Source organism: Equus caballus, chromosome 1, assembly GCF_041296265.1.
Source record: "Equus caballus isolate H_3958 breed thoroughbred chromosome 1, TB-T2T, whole genome shotgun sequence".
NCBI classification, from domain to species: domain Eukaryota; kingdom Metazoa; phylum Chordata; class Mammalia; order Perissodactyla; family Equidae; genus Equus; species Equus caballus.
This window is the reverse complement of record NC_091684.1, coordinates 157,379,261-157,394,327: the sequence shown is the minus strand read 5'-3', so window position 1 is coordinate 157,394,327 and position 15,067 is coordinate 157,379,261. Positions and strand designations below refer to the sequence as shown.

Genomic DNA, 15,067 nt, shown 5'->3' with positions numbered 1-15,067 from the left:
AGGTCCAGGGTGCGCAGGCCTCTATCCCGCCCCGCCCCGCCCCGCCCCGCCCCCGCCGTGGAACTGGGACCCGCCGCGCGCTCTTCACCCCCGAGCCCCAGCCGCCCCGGCGCAGAGCTGGTGAAGGAGCAGGACGAGAGCGGGCGTCGCGGGCCCAGCTGGGAGCAGGCGGCAGCTGATCCGCAGTCGGGGCTCGAGGGACGCCGCGGCCGCAGGTCAGACCGAGGAGGGCTTCGCAGGCCCGCGGGCCTGTGCGCCCCAGGGGAAGGAGCCCCATGGCTGCGGTGGAATGCGACCCAGCTCCTCCACATTTTTGAGGGAAGGGGAATCTAGCTGTAGCCCCGCTGTGCCTCCGTTCTTAGCCTGAGGCTAAAATGGGCCCTGTTCTGGCCTATCCTCCATCCCACTAGCCTTTGGGAGACTGGATTCTTTGGCAACTGGGAATGTTGGGTGACCTAGTTTGCTTGGACCTAGAGGATCTCTCTGGAGCTCCTCCGGCACCGTGCATCATGCCAGGGAGGGAACGTAGGACTTTTAGAGTCCAGGCTTTCCCCTTCCACCCTCCCTTGGGACCAAGTTGGAATCCCTATGGCCTGACTCATCATTCCCCCACCCCAGGCTCACCACTGTAGGACTTCAGGTTAGAAAAGTAGCCATGTGGGGCAACAACCAGGCAGGCCTGAGTTCTCTCCCGCTTCTGCCACTGCCTGGGGCTCCACTGCCCTGTCATGAGGTTGTTCCTTCATTTCAAGGTTGTTGGGAAGTTACTGGAAAATGTTGCTATGTAAACTGTTGTGGTTACCCACCGGCAGGCAAGGAGTGGTTATTAAGCATGCCTACCTTCGCCTTCAGGTTGCCCCGCAACCTGTCCTGAAAGCTCACTGCATACTTTTGTGGATTGAGTCGTATGTTGGTGTCTGGGGTCAAGGATCCTGAAGACATCCTGCTGGGAGGGAAAGGGCAGGGCATCCTAGATCAGGGAAGGATCACTGTGGCCACTCAGCATGTCCAGGCTTACGGCTTAAACCATACAGAGCCCTGCTCTTCACACACTCTCAAAGGCCGGTGTCTGGACAGTCTCTGGGCTGCAGTGGGTGGAATACTGAGCTTTCGAGGTATGACAGGGCCTAGGTTCTTCATTTGTTTAGTGGGAGACTGCAAGTGGGAATGAAGTCACCTTCCGGGTTCCCTCCTCTGTGACTAGACAACCTGTCCAGGAGCCCTGAGGGTTTGGCTAGAGGTGAGGCTTTCCCTGAGCTCCCACCTTCCTCCACTATATTGTTCCCCAGCCCTACCCCACCCCCAATCTTCACGTTGCCTTCAGGAGGTCTTCACTGGCCTCAGGCACTCCCTGTGCCACTCAGGAGTCCCAGCCTCAGTCCCCTGCTGCCTCTGTTTCCCTGTTGTCCCTGGGTGATTTGTTGGCCTGGGGAGAGAGAGCAGGAAGCCAGCACCAAACACATGTGCACCTGGCCTGCATCCCTTCAAAGTCCACCCAGAGGAGCCAAGCTCCAGCCCACTCTTTTATATCATGTTTACATAGCATCCGTCACTTTTCTCCCTTTGAAGTCAACCTCATTCTCACATTTGATTCTGGCAACCACACTAGGAGGTAGGCAGTTCAGGCATGTTTGTTCCCATAGCTGGAAGAGGAAACCAAGCTCCAGATCAGAGAAGTGACCCGCCTAAGATCACACTTAGGCAGCAGCACAGTATCCTGGCCTCAGCCCGGTGTCCTAACCCCCAAGCAAGGCTCTGTTCAAGGCACACCCACTGCAGGAAGTGGAACCAAAGGAAGTTTTCCAATTAATCTTAGAAGGCAAAATCCAGGAAGATGGTGATTTCTGTCTGCTTTGTTCATCACTTAATCTCCAGTGCCTAGGTCAGTGCCCGCTACATAGTGGGTGCTCATCAAGTGTTTGTTGAATGAATGAAAGATTCTTGAGAAAGAGTGAGTCTCTTGCTTTTTGCTACCTACTGTGCCCTTGGTCCAGCCCCAGGCCTTGATTCACAGGGGACTGCAGAGGCCCTAGCCTGACTCTCCTGAACTGCTTGGGTCCATTCTCTCTATTCTCTGTCTTTTTCTAGGGTCTGCATTTCAGGGTGTTATAACACCTGAGCCCTGTTATCATTTTCATCATGGGCTTCTGCCTGGCTCTGGCATGGATACTCCTGGTTGGGCCATGGATGCCCACAGGTGAGTACAGATTAGAGGAGAAATGTGGCTAGGAGCAGAGGAACCCAGATCCTATGGGTTCCCCCAAGGACAGAAGCTATGTCATACTCACCTCTGTATCTCCAGGCCCTAGCTAACACAGTACCCTGCCCATGGTAGGTGCTCATTTCAAGCTTGTTGACTAGACAGATGGATAAAGGAATGAAAATTTTTCCCAAATACACAGAATTAGGGAGCCTTAACTGCTGTGTCAGCATTTCCTATTTAGTTCTTGACTGTCGGTGGGCCCTTTCTCTCTTTCTTCATAAAGTAAGGACCCTGGACCCCAAATAAGAAAAGATTGACTAGACACACAAGACAATAAAGGATCTTAGGGTCAAATTGGACCCAAAGCTGAAGGGAAGTCACCAATATTCTGAAACAATATGATAAAAAAAAGAAAACAACCAATATGAGCCATAAGAGTTTCATCTTGTTACCTTCAGCTTTGGACAGTCTCTTACTAGATTCTGAGGCCATTCTCTGTAGTCTGGGTTGCTGAGGAAGGAAGTGGGCTTAAGGTGCCACAACTTAGGTTAAAAAGAGCAAGTCCCTGATCATCAGAGGTGGAAGACGCAAGAACAGGGAGCGGAGAAACCTGTGAGATGATCTGTCCTGGCGGAGGTGACAGGATGGTGACATGGCCCTGCAGTGTCTCCCTTGCCAGAGCTGCTCACATTCCCATTCTTCCAGGCCTCTCCTTGCCTTGGCCTTGGGTTTTCCTCTTCTCCCCACCTCTTGCCTCTTATTCCCAAGAGGCATTCTCCCCCACACCCTCCCCAAGAGGCCTCCTCCTTGTTCTGCCACCAGTTCATCTTATTTTAGAGATCACATATATGTGGACACTCTAGTTCCTGCCGGAGGTCCTGGATCCTTAGTTGGGTTTGAGTGTGTGTGTGTGTGTGCACAGGCATGTGCGCATACATACACATGGGTGTGGATCAGGAAGGTAGATCTGAGATCCCACCCTTGGTCTATATGGAGAGGTAAGCAGAGGAACGGTCTCTCTCTGGCTAAGGAGAGTCCTTTTCTTTGCTCTGTTCTCTGAGGTGAGCAGAGAGGGAGCCTTGGTCCTGTAGCCTCCTAGTTTGGGGAAAGGAATCTGGCTGGTCATCTAACCTATTGGCCAGAAGGACCCCAGCTCCTCTGACTGAACCCTTCCCTCTGCTCCGACTTTCTGAGCTCCTCCCTTACCAGCCCAGTGCTCCCTCCCTGACCCTAGTTTTTGGAGAGTATAATACTGTCCAGAGGAGGAATTATATGGAGACATGATGCCCCCAAAGAGGAAGGGGCAGGGTTATCCCCATGACCAGTCAGTCCCTGATTCCACCCAAGAAACTAGGAAGAAGGCCAGAGTAGCAACGGGCCGCAAAGCCACAGCCCTGTGGCCCACACCCTTGCCCTGGGCTCTTCTCAGCAGGCCAGGGCCAAGCCCCTCTCCACACTGGCCCTGCCCAGGGATGGGACAGAGAATGGCATGTCCTTTCCTGGGTAGAAGAGTGGCTGGCTCTTTGGGTGTGGCTGGCTCTTGCCCTGTTTGATGTCTTAGGGCTGGGAACGGTTTCTGTCCTGCCGTGTCCCCCAGGAAGATGAGGTGTGAGGGCAGAAGGCTCCTGCACCCCCTTCCCCATCGCCACTGTTCTCCTCCAGCCTCCTCTTCCTCTCTGAGGCCATTTGTGAGCACACACTGCACCTGGCTATAGTACTTCAGTGCTCCCTGCCATGTTTCCCCCACTGAGCAGCTTCAAGATTGGGCTTGAGTTCAAACATCATCACTTTGCCCTGGGTCATCTCTCTCTGCACCCTACATCCCACACTGTACTGGGTGTCCACTTTCTGCTGCTCCAAGCGCCAGGCCCACAGGTTCCATATCCTGCAGGCCTGCCCATTCTCTCAGGCACAGACTGGCCGAGCTGCCCCTTCCCTCCATTCTCACACAGGAGCTCAGAACCCCATTTCGTGGGAGGTGCAGCGATTTGATGGGTGGTACAACAACCTCATGGAGCACAGATGGGGCAGCAAAGGTATGTGAGAGCCAAGTGGAAACAGAGCCCAAGGGTCAGGGTGGTACCTACCACTAAGGGGCAAGGGGTGGCACGCACCAGCAAAGGTTCATCCATTCCTAAGGTTTTGGGATCTGTGATATGGAGGGAAGCCTGGGAGAGAGGAGGTGAGGGACCGCCCTGAGGATTCATCCTTGTCCCTACCCCTTCTACCTCAGGCTCTCGGCTGCAGCGCCTCGTCCCAGCCAGCTATGCAGATGGTGTGTACCAGCCCTTGGGAGAGCCCCACCTGCCGAACCCCCGAGAACTTAGCAACACTGCCATGAGGGGCCCTGCAGGACAGGCCTCCATGAGAAACCGCACGGTGCTGGGGGTCTTCTTCGGTGAGGGCCTCAACCTCTGGGGGAGGGAGGCCAGTGGGGTCAGCTGGACACCACTATGTTTGAGGGGAAAGTCAGAGAGTGACGAGAGAAGTGATGGAGGGACTGAGAGATGGGAGTGAGAGACGAGGTGGAGGCAATGGGGCCGGGTAAGGGTAGGGGCAGAGGAAGAAAGTCTGGTGAGAGAGGCATGAGTCTGCCCCACCTTGAGCTGTTGATGGGAGGGTAGAGGCAGCAGCATGAAAATAATCTGGTAGGAACTCTCCGTGGGACCCTGTTCTCACTCTTTGCCCCTGTGGCTCCTAGGATAGGCTCAGGTCAGGGTTCTGATTCAGGCAAGAGGGCTGAGGGAGGGGTGTGTGTCTCAAAATAGGCATGCTAGGGTGACCTGACCCCAGTGACTGTGGATTGCAGGCTCCCAGCAGGAATGCCCAGCTCCTGCTGGCCTTCCAGGGTGCCCACCTTGCTTCCCAGTGTCCAACATCCCACTGAGGCTGGCAGTCCCTCTGGGCAAGCTGCTCCCAGCTGCATGTTGGAGCTGGTGCCGCCAGCCCGATTGCCTAGGCACACTAACTGGGCGCCTCCCAGTTACTAAGGAGAAGGCCAAACTGGCAATGAAAACAGTTTGGACAGGGGTGTAGCAGAGGACTGGGAACGGGTGGGGGAGGTCAAGGCTTGGACTTGCCCATAAAATGGCTGCTGAGTCTTTTGAAGTTTCAAGGAGTTGCGGCGGGGAGGACTAGATAGCTGGCACAGAAAGGAGACTGGCCCTCAGCTGGCCCTAGCATCCCCCCACCCCCGCTGCCTGCAGGCTACCACTTGCTCTCCGACCTGGTGAGTGTGGAGAGACCCGGCTGCCCCGCCGAGTTCCTCAACATCCGCATTCCTCCGGGAGACCCCGTGTTCGACCCCAACCGGAGCGGGGACGTGGTGCTGCCCTTCCAGAGAAGCCGCTGGGACCCCAAAACCGGACAGAGCCCCAGCAACCCCAGGGACCTGGTGAGACGAGGCAGGTGGCGTGGCGGGGCGCTGGACCGGAGGCAGGCGGGGTCCTGGGCTCGGGGCCTGACAGGGCCGGGCGGGAGAGGCTCCCACCCCACCCCCACGGACCCCGCCTGGGCCTGGCCCTCCCTTAGCCGCCTCGGCTGCCCGACCCCTCGCTGCCCCGCAGACCAACGAGGTGACGGGCTGGCTGGACGGCAGCGCCATCTATGGCTCCTCGCACTCCTGGAGCGACGAGCTGCGGAGCTTCTCCGGGGGGCAGCTGGCGTCCGGGCCCGACCCCGCCTTCCCCCGGGACTCGAAGGACCCCCTGTTCATGTGGACCGCGCCCGACCCCGCCACCGGACAGCGCGGGTCCCAGGGGCTGTACGGTGAGGCCGCGGGCCGGGCTCGGTGGAGGGCTGGCTGGGGTCTGCGGGGTTGGGCTCCCGTGAGTCACACCGCCACTCATCTCCTCCCCTGTGTCCCCACGTCGCCTACAGCCTTCGGGGCGGAGCGAGGCAACCGCGACCCATTCGTGCAGGCGCTGGGCCTGCTCTGGTTCCGCTACCACAACCTGTGCGCTCAGAGGCTGGCCCGCGAGCACCCGAGCTGGGGGGACGAGGAGCTGTTCCAGCACGCGCGCAAGAGGGTCATCGCCACCTATCAGGTCAGCGCCTCCCCCACGTCCTGGTCCACCGAGACTCCGCTCGCCCGCAGGGCCAGCTATCCTTGCACAACTCCCACCCAGAAACGCCCTTCTCCAGGAGGACACCCCTCCCCAGAAAGCTAACGTCTAGGAATAGACCCTGAAAATGATCAGGACGCAAAGCGCTACTTAGACATGAGGTTTCGCTTGTGATTATTATTTAGCTCCCTTCCTCCCCCTCTCAAATCCCCTGTTCCTTGTGGGGGACATGCCTCCTCACCTTCCTCTTTGGCCTCCCTCGTGCCTGCCCCTGCCTGGTCCTCATCTCTCACTTAAGCCTTCCTTGGGCTCAGATTCCTCCCAGCCTGGCAGCTCCAGCGCTGGCCTCCCCTTTCCCCTCTCTCTGACCCTCAGAACATCGCTGTGTACGAGTGGCTGCCCAGCTTCCTGCGGAAAATGCTCCCGGATTATGCAGGTGAAGGGATGGAGAAGGAGAATGGAGAGCTTGCAGGAGTTTTTATGGAGTAGGGGCAGGTGGCGGTCGGGGGGATGTTGAGTGATTTAAGGGCTAAATTTTACTGTCGTCTCTCTTTTCCTCTTCCCCCAGGATACCGGCCGTTTCTGGACCCCGGCATCTCCCCGGAGTTCCTGGCGGCCTCTGAGCAGTTCTTCTCCACCATGGTGCCCCCTGGCGTCTACATGAGGTAGGGGAGGAGCTCAGAAATCCGGGGGTGGGGGGAGGGCGGAGAGGGGAGCGGTGACAGTGTCAATTGAGAAAAACCTGCCCTCAGGAACTCTTAGGATAGGATTATCAGCCTAAACTGTGCCCATTCCCCCCAGGGAACAGTGAATATGGAAGGGAAGAAGAACAAATTGTTTAAAAAGATACTTCATTGTGGTTTTTAAGCACTTTTATGTCCATTTTCCTGCAGGCGGTGTAGATATTAATTCCTCAATTAAAGATGGGCTAATTGAGGCTCAGAGGGTGAGTCACAAAGCCCGTTGGTCTGAACCTCAGGTCTTGACACTACACTGGAGTCATTTTTAGCTATGAGCACAGAACCTAGCCTTTGGAGGGAATTATAATAAGAATGTGTGAGAGCTAAAGAAAAATATTGGCTCCAAAATAATGAAGAGGGAACTTTAAACTAAAAATATACATATTTAATTAAGTGTATATGAAACAAAGCATGTCAGTTTATTTTTTACAATTGCATTATAATTTAAAACAACTCACAGGTTAGATTTTCTTACTGTGGAACAATTTTTGGATATGCCTGATGATGGCCAAGAAATCATAGCAATTGAGTTATCCATAGACAAGTAATTTCAAGAGAACAATTAAAAATCCTTTTAAATCTTTTAACTTAGACATGTATATATAGTATATACACAGAGAGAGAGAGGGCACGAGCACACACGAGTGCTGTGGATGCAGTTCTAGATGTTTGGTCTGATGTGGGGAGAGGGACCTTTCAAAAAGCAGATTATTCAGGACCTACTCTAACCCCCTCCCCTCATGGGAAGCAATGGCCTGGGCCCCTGGCTACAGTCTTGGAGGCCAGAGCAGACCAGAGACTGACATTAGGACCCCGTGGCCTCAGTTACCATTCCCTTGCTCCTTGCATTTCAGAAATGCCAGCTGCCACTTCCAGGGGGTCCTCAATAGGAACTCAAGCATCTCCAGAGCTCTCCGGGTCTGCAACAGCTACTGGAGCCGAGAGGTTAGGGCTGGGGGCACAAATATGGGTGGGTATATGTGTGTGTTGTGGGTGTGTGTCTGAGGGCATGTGGTGAAGGTGGGCAGTAGAGCTAAGGCAGCCAGCTGGAATGTGCTGGGCTGGAGGAGGACCTAAGCCATTTCCCCTACCACTGTCTGAGATCACCAGGTAGTTGTACATGCTTAAAAGTCAATCCTCTATCTCTACCTCAGAGCTTTGTGAGAGACAGTGGGGCCTGTGCAGGTTGGCTCTTCATTCATTGCTTCCTCCTAGATTTTTCTTTTCCCTTGACAGCTATTGGTCCCATGTAGGCCTTGGAGTATCCCAGCCATCCCAGCCCCCAAAGAAACTTCCCAGTTAGATACACCCAGGACAGTGTGTGAATGTGTATGGGGGGGGGGGGGCGGTGAGGAGGAGGGAGGGCTTCTGAGAGATTACCAGGGATAGTCCATCTAAACCAGGCCAGTGTGCTTGAAGAGCACTGACCATCAACTTAAAACAAAATCAGATACTTTGTGTTGAGTATTGATAAGAGGAGAAGGGAGGTGGGAGGAAAAGAGAAGAGGATGGCATAGGATCAGAGTCACAGAGCTGAGCTGAAAGAGACCTCAGTGTCCTCCTAATCCCTTTTTATTATTTATTATATTTTATTAATCCCTAATGCTAATGCTCTTTTTTTTTTTTTAAAGATTTTATTTTTTCCTTTTTCTTCCCAAAGCCCCCCGGTACATAGTTGTGTATTCTTCGTTGTGGGTTCTTCTAGCTGTGGCATGTGGGATGCTGCCCCAGCGCGGTCCGATGAGCAGTGCCATGTCCGCGCCCAGGATTCGAACCAACGAAACACTGGGCCGCTTGCAGCGGAGCGCGCGAACTTAACCACTCGGCCACGGGGCCAGCCCCCCCAATGCTCTTTTTATTAAGGAGAGGACACTGAGTTCAGAGAGGTCCTGTGACTTGCCCACGGTCACATAGCTAGCTAGTGACAGAACAAGAACCAAGACCTAGATCTAGGGACTTTGTCAACCCTACTATCAAGTCTCCTAAAATAGAAATAAAGTTTTAGATCCCTTGTGCTTGTGGGGACCTGTCTCCCAGCAGCATGGGCTTTGGATGGGGACATCACTCACCCTGAGTGGAGCATCAACCTGAGGAGGAGGAATGGCCCCCCAGTTTGGGAGCAAACAGCAGGACTGGGTGGGCCCAGGACGTGGACAATGGGGAGGAGGGAGTCTGGCTGCCCAATCTCTGGCCTCATTAGCCACACTCATCTCCTCTCCCCACCCCCAAAGCACCCAAACCTACAAAGAGCTGAAGATATGGATGCGCTGCTGCTGGGCATGGCCTCCCAGATCGCTGAGCGAGAGGACAACGTGGTGGTGGAGGACGTGCGAGGTGAGGCTGAGGCTGTCCCTGCAGGCTGTGCATCCCCAGGCCCCTGGGAGGAGGTTTAGCTGGAGCTCCAGAGTCAGGCAGGGAGGGGTGCCCAGGCCTGGAAGCCTGCACTGTCTCGCTCCTGAGAGAGCTTCTGACCTGCTGACCATAGCTCCCTCTGTATGGCTCAGGTCCCCCTGGGGCTGGGACATGGGTTAGAGGTACAGTGGTGGCCTTAGGCTCCCTTAGACTCTCCGATATCTCATCTGCAGATTTCTGGCCTGGGCCACTGAAGTTTTCCCGCACAGACCACCTGGCGAGTTGCCTGCAACGAGGCCGGGATCTGGGCCTGCCCTCTTACACTGAGGCCAGGGCAGCACTGGGCCTGCCTCCCATTACCAGATGGCAGGACATCAACCCTGCACTCTCCCGTAGTAATGGCACTGTGAGTAGGGGTGGGGACCCAGAGGGCAGAGTGGAAGGGCCCAGAGACATGGAAGATGGGCCGTGAAACACAGGACTAGAGATAAGCACCTAGAGAGAGTGGCAGGGCTCACCCAGGTTGCTTTCCCCAGCATCACACTCCAGGATGGAGGTTACTAGACCAGAAGGATTTAGCTGTGACTGTGAAGATTCAGCAAATGTTTGTTGAGCATCTGTTGCATACCAGGCACTTAATGGGCTTTATCTCATTCACTCTTCCCAACAACTCCCTGAGTAGGTATAGAAGGTCCTCAACTCAGGAACAAGCTGTCCTTTCCTGCACTGATATGCAAGCTGCCTTTGGGGAGTCAGCTGTCAGACTCTGAGCTATCACCTGGGTGCCGGGCATTGCCTGCCAGCCAGCAGACCAGTCTTGGCTGCCTTACCATCTTGGCAGAGCAGTGTTCCTACAATTGTGGGCCTATTTTATTGCTTTTGCCCTTACCATGTTATAAATTTGTTGGAAAGTGGAGAATTGAAAGGCCAATAAAGAAGTGATATACGCATGGCGCTCATAAACTTTATAAAATCAATATAAAGATAGGATTCACCAGGCATCCAAAAGTAGCAAATCTTTAGTTTCAACTGGGCCTCGTTGGAATTAAGCTGGTCAATTGCTTATTTATTTACATTGTGGAGAAAAGAGCTAACGTAAAGGTCAGGTAGAAAATGCTTCTCGTATATTGTTGAAGACTCTCTCTAAAAGGCAATGCATATGCAGGGATTTGAGTTTTAAAAACTTTTTTTAACTCTAAAGAATAGAAACCTTTTCTAATACATCATTCTACCATTCCCTTTTGCACTGATTTTGACCCTTCAACTTTCGTATCTTTTCAAGAGCAAGTTACGTAGGGAGCTGGCTGTCTGTTTTGTTCCCACTTTATAAAATAGGCAGCTGAATCTATAAGAGAGTTCCCATAGAGGAGTTAACCTATGAAAGCGCTCAGAGCAGTTCCCGGGAGTCACTGTTACTTATTATTATTATCCCTGGGGCTGATCCCTGGGAACCATCTCTTTGCCCAAGGGTGGGTGCTGCCTCTTTGCACTCACTGTCCCTTCTTGGCCCCAGGTGCTGGAGGCCATAGCTGCCTTGTACAATCAGGACCTGTCCCGGCTGGAGCTGCTCCCTGGGGGGCTTCTGGAGAGCCACGGGGATCCTGGGCCCCTCTTCAGTGCCATCGTTCTCGACCAATTTGTGCGGCTGCGGGATGGTGACCGCTACTGGTTTGAGAACACCAGGAATGGGTAAGGCCTACCTGGGCCACCACCCAGACTCCGCCTCAGGCTTGGCCCCAGACCCTCCACCTGTGAACATTCCCCAGGGGCCCTTGATTCTCAGCTGGCTCCACCTCCTCCCCAGCCCTTCTGGGTCTCTTTTCTCATCCGGGTCCCTGGCCTGGGAGGCCAACATCTCTTTCCCATGGCAACAGTCCCCCACCTCTCCCACCCCTAGGCTGTTCTCGGAGGAAGAGATAGTAGAGATCAGAAACACTTCACTACGGGATGTTCTAGTGGCCGTCACCAACATGAACCCCAGTGCCCTGCAGCCCAACGTCTTTTTCTGGCATGCTGGTGAGTGGCCAGGAGGTGTTTGGAGGGGTTTGGCCTCATCCTTCCTCAGCTGTGGGCTTGGTTCAGTGTGGCTAGATGGTGGACTCCAAGTGGGGAGTGAGCAATGGCTGTGCCCTTGGGAACTTTGGTTCTGCGCAGCAAGGTGGCCACATACACCTGTGTAGGTTCCCCTCTGCACAGCTCCACCAGGTACCCAAGCAAGGACAGGACTGAGTGAGAGAGACCTGGTGAGGAGGCTCGCATTCGGCTGGCATGGGGCGAGTGCAGCAGTGATGGGCAAAGGGCTGTGTGTGTGTGTGTGTGTGTGTGTGTGTATGTGTGCACATATGTGCATGTGAGGGAGAGACCTAGGTTGAGGATCATTTTTGACTCCACTTGTTACCCAAGTAGGCAAATGCCATGTTCTTGGTACAATGGGGCAGGGGTAAGCAGCCCCCTCCCTTCTGCCAGCCAGAGCTATCCGCCCAGTGTGCCACCCTAACCTCCTCAGTGATCCTGTGCCAGAACCTGTGGCTCAGCACCCCCCAGGATTCTAGCTTCCTCTGCCTCCCCAGGAGACCCCTGCCCGCAGCCAAGACAGCTCAGCACCGAGGGCCTGCCAGCCTGTGCTCCTCCCGTCATGCGGGACTATTTTGAAGGCAGTGGATTTGGCTTCGGGGTCACCATCGGGACCCTTTGCTGCTTCCCCCTGGGTAAAAGTGATGGGCAGAGTGGGTTGGGTGAGAGGTGTAAGCTGGGTGGGGTGGGGTTGGGGTGGTTCCATCTATGACAACCCACCATGCAGAGTACCATTCCTCTGGGCAAATGAAGAAAACGTTGGAGCAGGAGGGGACATGAGAAGTGTTTGACCTGTAGATAAGTCAGCTTCAGGGAGAATTGCCTCTCTGTTCTCCTGGGGTCCCTCCAGGGCCCACATTGGTCAGGAGCCACAGGAGTCCATGGTCCACAGCTATTTTCAGGAACTTGAGCCAGGGATACTGTCAGAGGCAAATCCCTGATTGAGAACAAGGGCTGGGATGTAGTTGCTGGGACAAAGGCTTGGGACTTAGTCTTTGGCACGGCCATGTGTGTGCCGACCAGCCACCTGGCAGAGTGGGTCCAGTCTCTGGCACAACAACTCTGGCCTTAGTCTCTGGCTGGGAAGGGACCTGAGTGGTGGAAGCACGGGAGGCTGTGCAGGCATCTTAGAGGCTATGCAAAGGTCCCCATGGGAGGCAAAGTGGTTCCCCCCCCCCGGAACTTCACAATTTGAGATAATCGAATGGGCCAACCTAGGAGGTGGGGAAAGCAGGGGTTCTTGCCAAGGAAAGGAGTCTGGGAAAGGAGCTACTGATCTCTCCAGAACCCCCACTTTTCTCTGAGCATCCTACTACCTCTGCCCTCTCAGTGAGCCTGCTCAGTGCCTGGATTGTTGCCAAGCTCCGGAGGAGAAATTTCAAGAAACTCCAGGGCCAAGGCCGCCAGAGCATCATGTCTGAGAAGCTTGTGGAGGGAGTGGAAGGTAGGTGTGGGGCTGGCCAGGGTGGTGCTGGGGAGGACAGGACTCAGGGCTACAGCCCCACCTCCACCTCAGCAGCCGAAGGAAATGACCTCCCTTTTTCAGGCCTTGAGGCAGGCCAGGACAGGTGGGCAGAGCCGCAGGGGCATTGAGGCCTCCACTCTCCATAGCTCCTCCCAGTGGTCCCAAAGGAAGGGGATGTGATAGACTCATGGGAGGAGTCACAGGACCCTACCTCATTTCCCAGGGTTACTGTGACTTGCAGATCCTGAGAACTGCTGCTTTGTGGCATCTCACACTGGAATTTCTGGCAACAGAGAAGTAATTAATGAAGGTCTAGAGTCAGACTGGCTGAGGATTGGAATCTTGGTTCCACTACTTGGGCTCCTGGGCCTTAGGCAGATTTTTAATCTCTCTAAACTTATTTTTCTTATCTGTAAAATAGAAATAATAATAGCACTTACGTCTTAGATTTATGCAGATTAAATTAACTAATTCACACAAAGCACTGGGAACAGTGTTGGACACATAGTAAGCGCTCACGAAATGGTAGTTCTTTTTCTTCTCCGGGGCTAGAAGCCCAGCAGGACTGTTGGGGAGGGGATGACCTCAGGACCCAAGAAGGGGCAAGGAGTTGGGGAGGCCTTGATCTGTCTAACTCCAGCCTTGAGCTGGCCTTCTTCTTCCCAATGTACCTCCGTCAGGGCAGGCCCCGAAGGGCCCCCTGCTGATCCAGCCCTGTCTCTCCCCAGCATTGGAATGGCAGGGCGGCAAGGAGCCCTGCCAGCGTGTGCTCGTGCACCTGCAGCCCGGGCAGATCCGCGTGGTGGACAGCAGGCTCTCTGTGCTCCGCACCATCCAGCTTCGGCCCCCGCAGCAGGTCAACCTCATCCTGTCCAGCAACCGTGGACGCCGCGCCCTGCTGCTCAAGATCCCCAAGGAGTATGACCTGGTGCGACCCAGCTGTCCCCTGGCTCCTTGTCCACAGCCACAGCCCAGGAGGCAGCCAGGTGGAGGGGAAGGGGTACTGGGCCAGACAGGGTTTCTGGCTTCTAGTCCCTGACTGTAGTAGCTGATAGAGAGATAAACTTGAACACGTTTGTCCTGCTCTGGGCCTGCTGGATGACATGATCTCCAGAGTCCCTTCTTAGTCTTGCTGACACAGTCTGGCCCCTCCCTTTCTACGGGCACCCTGGCAGGTCCTAGCTGGGAGTCCTTGGAAGAAGCTGGGCCCTCTTTCCTGTCCCTGGATTTCAGGATCTAGTGAATTGCTAGAGATTTTGGAGGGGAGTTCAAGCAGAGGCTGGTCTGCAGCTCGGGCTCTTTCGGGCTCGCAGTGTCCTCCATCCATATGGAATAGAGAGGGAAGAAAGGCTTTGTACACGTGCCTTTGAATGCTACCTCTGCACCTGTAAGCAAGCCACTTAACCCCCCTGAGCCCAGGGGATAACAATATCTCTTTTGCAAAGGCACACTTTCCAGTGGCCCCTTGACAAAATTCATGTCAATCGCCTGGCCTCAAGAGGCCTTGATAATGGTTGCTCTCCCCACTGCCACCTCTGTAGGTGCTGCTCTTCAACCTAGAGGAAGAGCGGCAGGCGCTGGTGGAAAACCTTCGGGCAGCTCTGAAGGAGAGTGGGCTGAGCTTCCAGGAGTGGGAGCTGCGGGAGAAGGAGCTGATGAGGGCAGCTGTGACGCGGGAGCAGCGGAGCCACCTACTGGAGACCTTTTTCAGGCACCTTTTCTCCCAGGTGTGTACGTGGGATCAGATCTGTCCTTGCGTGTCTGCCTGTGGTGGTGCCCGTACCTGCGGGAGGCCCTGGGTGACTCCAGGGGAAGTCAGAAGCCCTGAGTTCTCAGCTAAGAATCAACTCTACTGTGATTTTGGCCAGGTGGCCTGACCTTTCTGTAAAGAGATGCTCCTGCCCCCATCCCTATCCCGCTGCCCCCATCCATGAGGCTCCTGGGAGGCGATCGATGCTGGGGAAGAGGTTTATCTGCATGTCGCTTATCTCTCTCCTCAGAGCTGTCCAGGCTTTCTGCCCTCACTCTTTTCATCCTGCCCAAAAGGCTGCAGAAACCTAGGGCGAGACAGGCAGTGTGGGGCAGCGAGAGCCCGTCCTTGAGGGAGTGCCACTGCCAGAGACTCCATGGGGCATTAGTGCCCACCTTGCAACTTCTGAGAGCTATTGGG

The 15,067-nt window shown here is 54.9% G+C and overlaps 1 protein-coding gene across 6 annotated transcripts in view; it reads left to right on the top strand.

Annotated features, from left to right (window-relative positions):
• The first annotated feature begins 48 nt into the window (after positions 1–48).
• The window catches only part of DUOX1 (dual oxidase 1), a 36,321-nt gene continuing 21,302 nt past the window's right edge, over positions 49–15,067 (top strand). For 3 of the 6 annotated variants that reach the window (XR_011426840.1, XM_023618365.2, XM_001502679.5), the window contains exons 1-18: positions 58–215; positions 2,089–2,197; positions 4,156–4,239; positions 4,437–4,601; positions 5,410–5,597; positions 5,770–5,971; positions 6,083–6,249; positions 6,643–6,703; positions 6,836–6,932; positions 7,862–7,952; positions 9,239–9,341; positions 9,593–9,765; positions 10,873–11,048; positions 11,257–11,375; positions 11,930–12,067; positions 12,763–12,876; positions 13,626–13,825; positions 14,439–14,624. Coding sequence is in view for 5 of the 6 variants with exons in the window: in XM_023618365.2 (XP_023474133.1) it covers positions 2,140–2,197; positions 4,156–4,239; positions 4,437–4,601; positions 5,410–5,597; positions 5,770–5,971; positions 6,083–6,249; positions 6,643–6,703; positions 6,836–6,932; positions 7,862–7,952; positions 9,239–9,341; positions 9,593–9,765; positions 10,873–11,048; positions 11,257–11,375; positions 11,930–12,067; positions 12,763–12,876; positions 13,626–13,825; positions 14,439–14,624 (2,322 nt within the window). In the remaining variant the exon portion in view is untranslated. Of the gene's footprint in view, positions 216–2,088; positions 2,198–4,155; positions 4,240–4,436; positions 4,602–5,409; positions 5,598–5,769; positions 5,972–6,082; positions 6,250–6,642; positions 6,704–6,835; positions 6,933–7,861; positions 7,953–9,238; positions 9,342–9,592; positions 9,766–10,872; positions 11,049–11,256; positions 11,376–11,929; positions 12,068–12,762; positions 12,877–13,625; positions 13,826–14,438; positions 14,625–15,067 lie in introns of all 6 variants that reach the window. The other 3 variants (XM_070237306.1, XM_070237295.1, XM_023618361.2) reach the window with 2 other exon arrangements.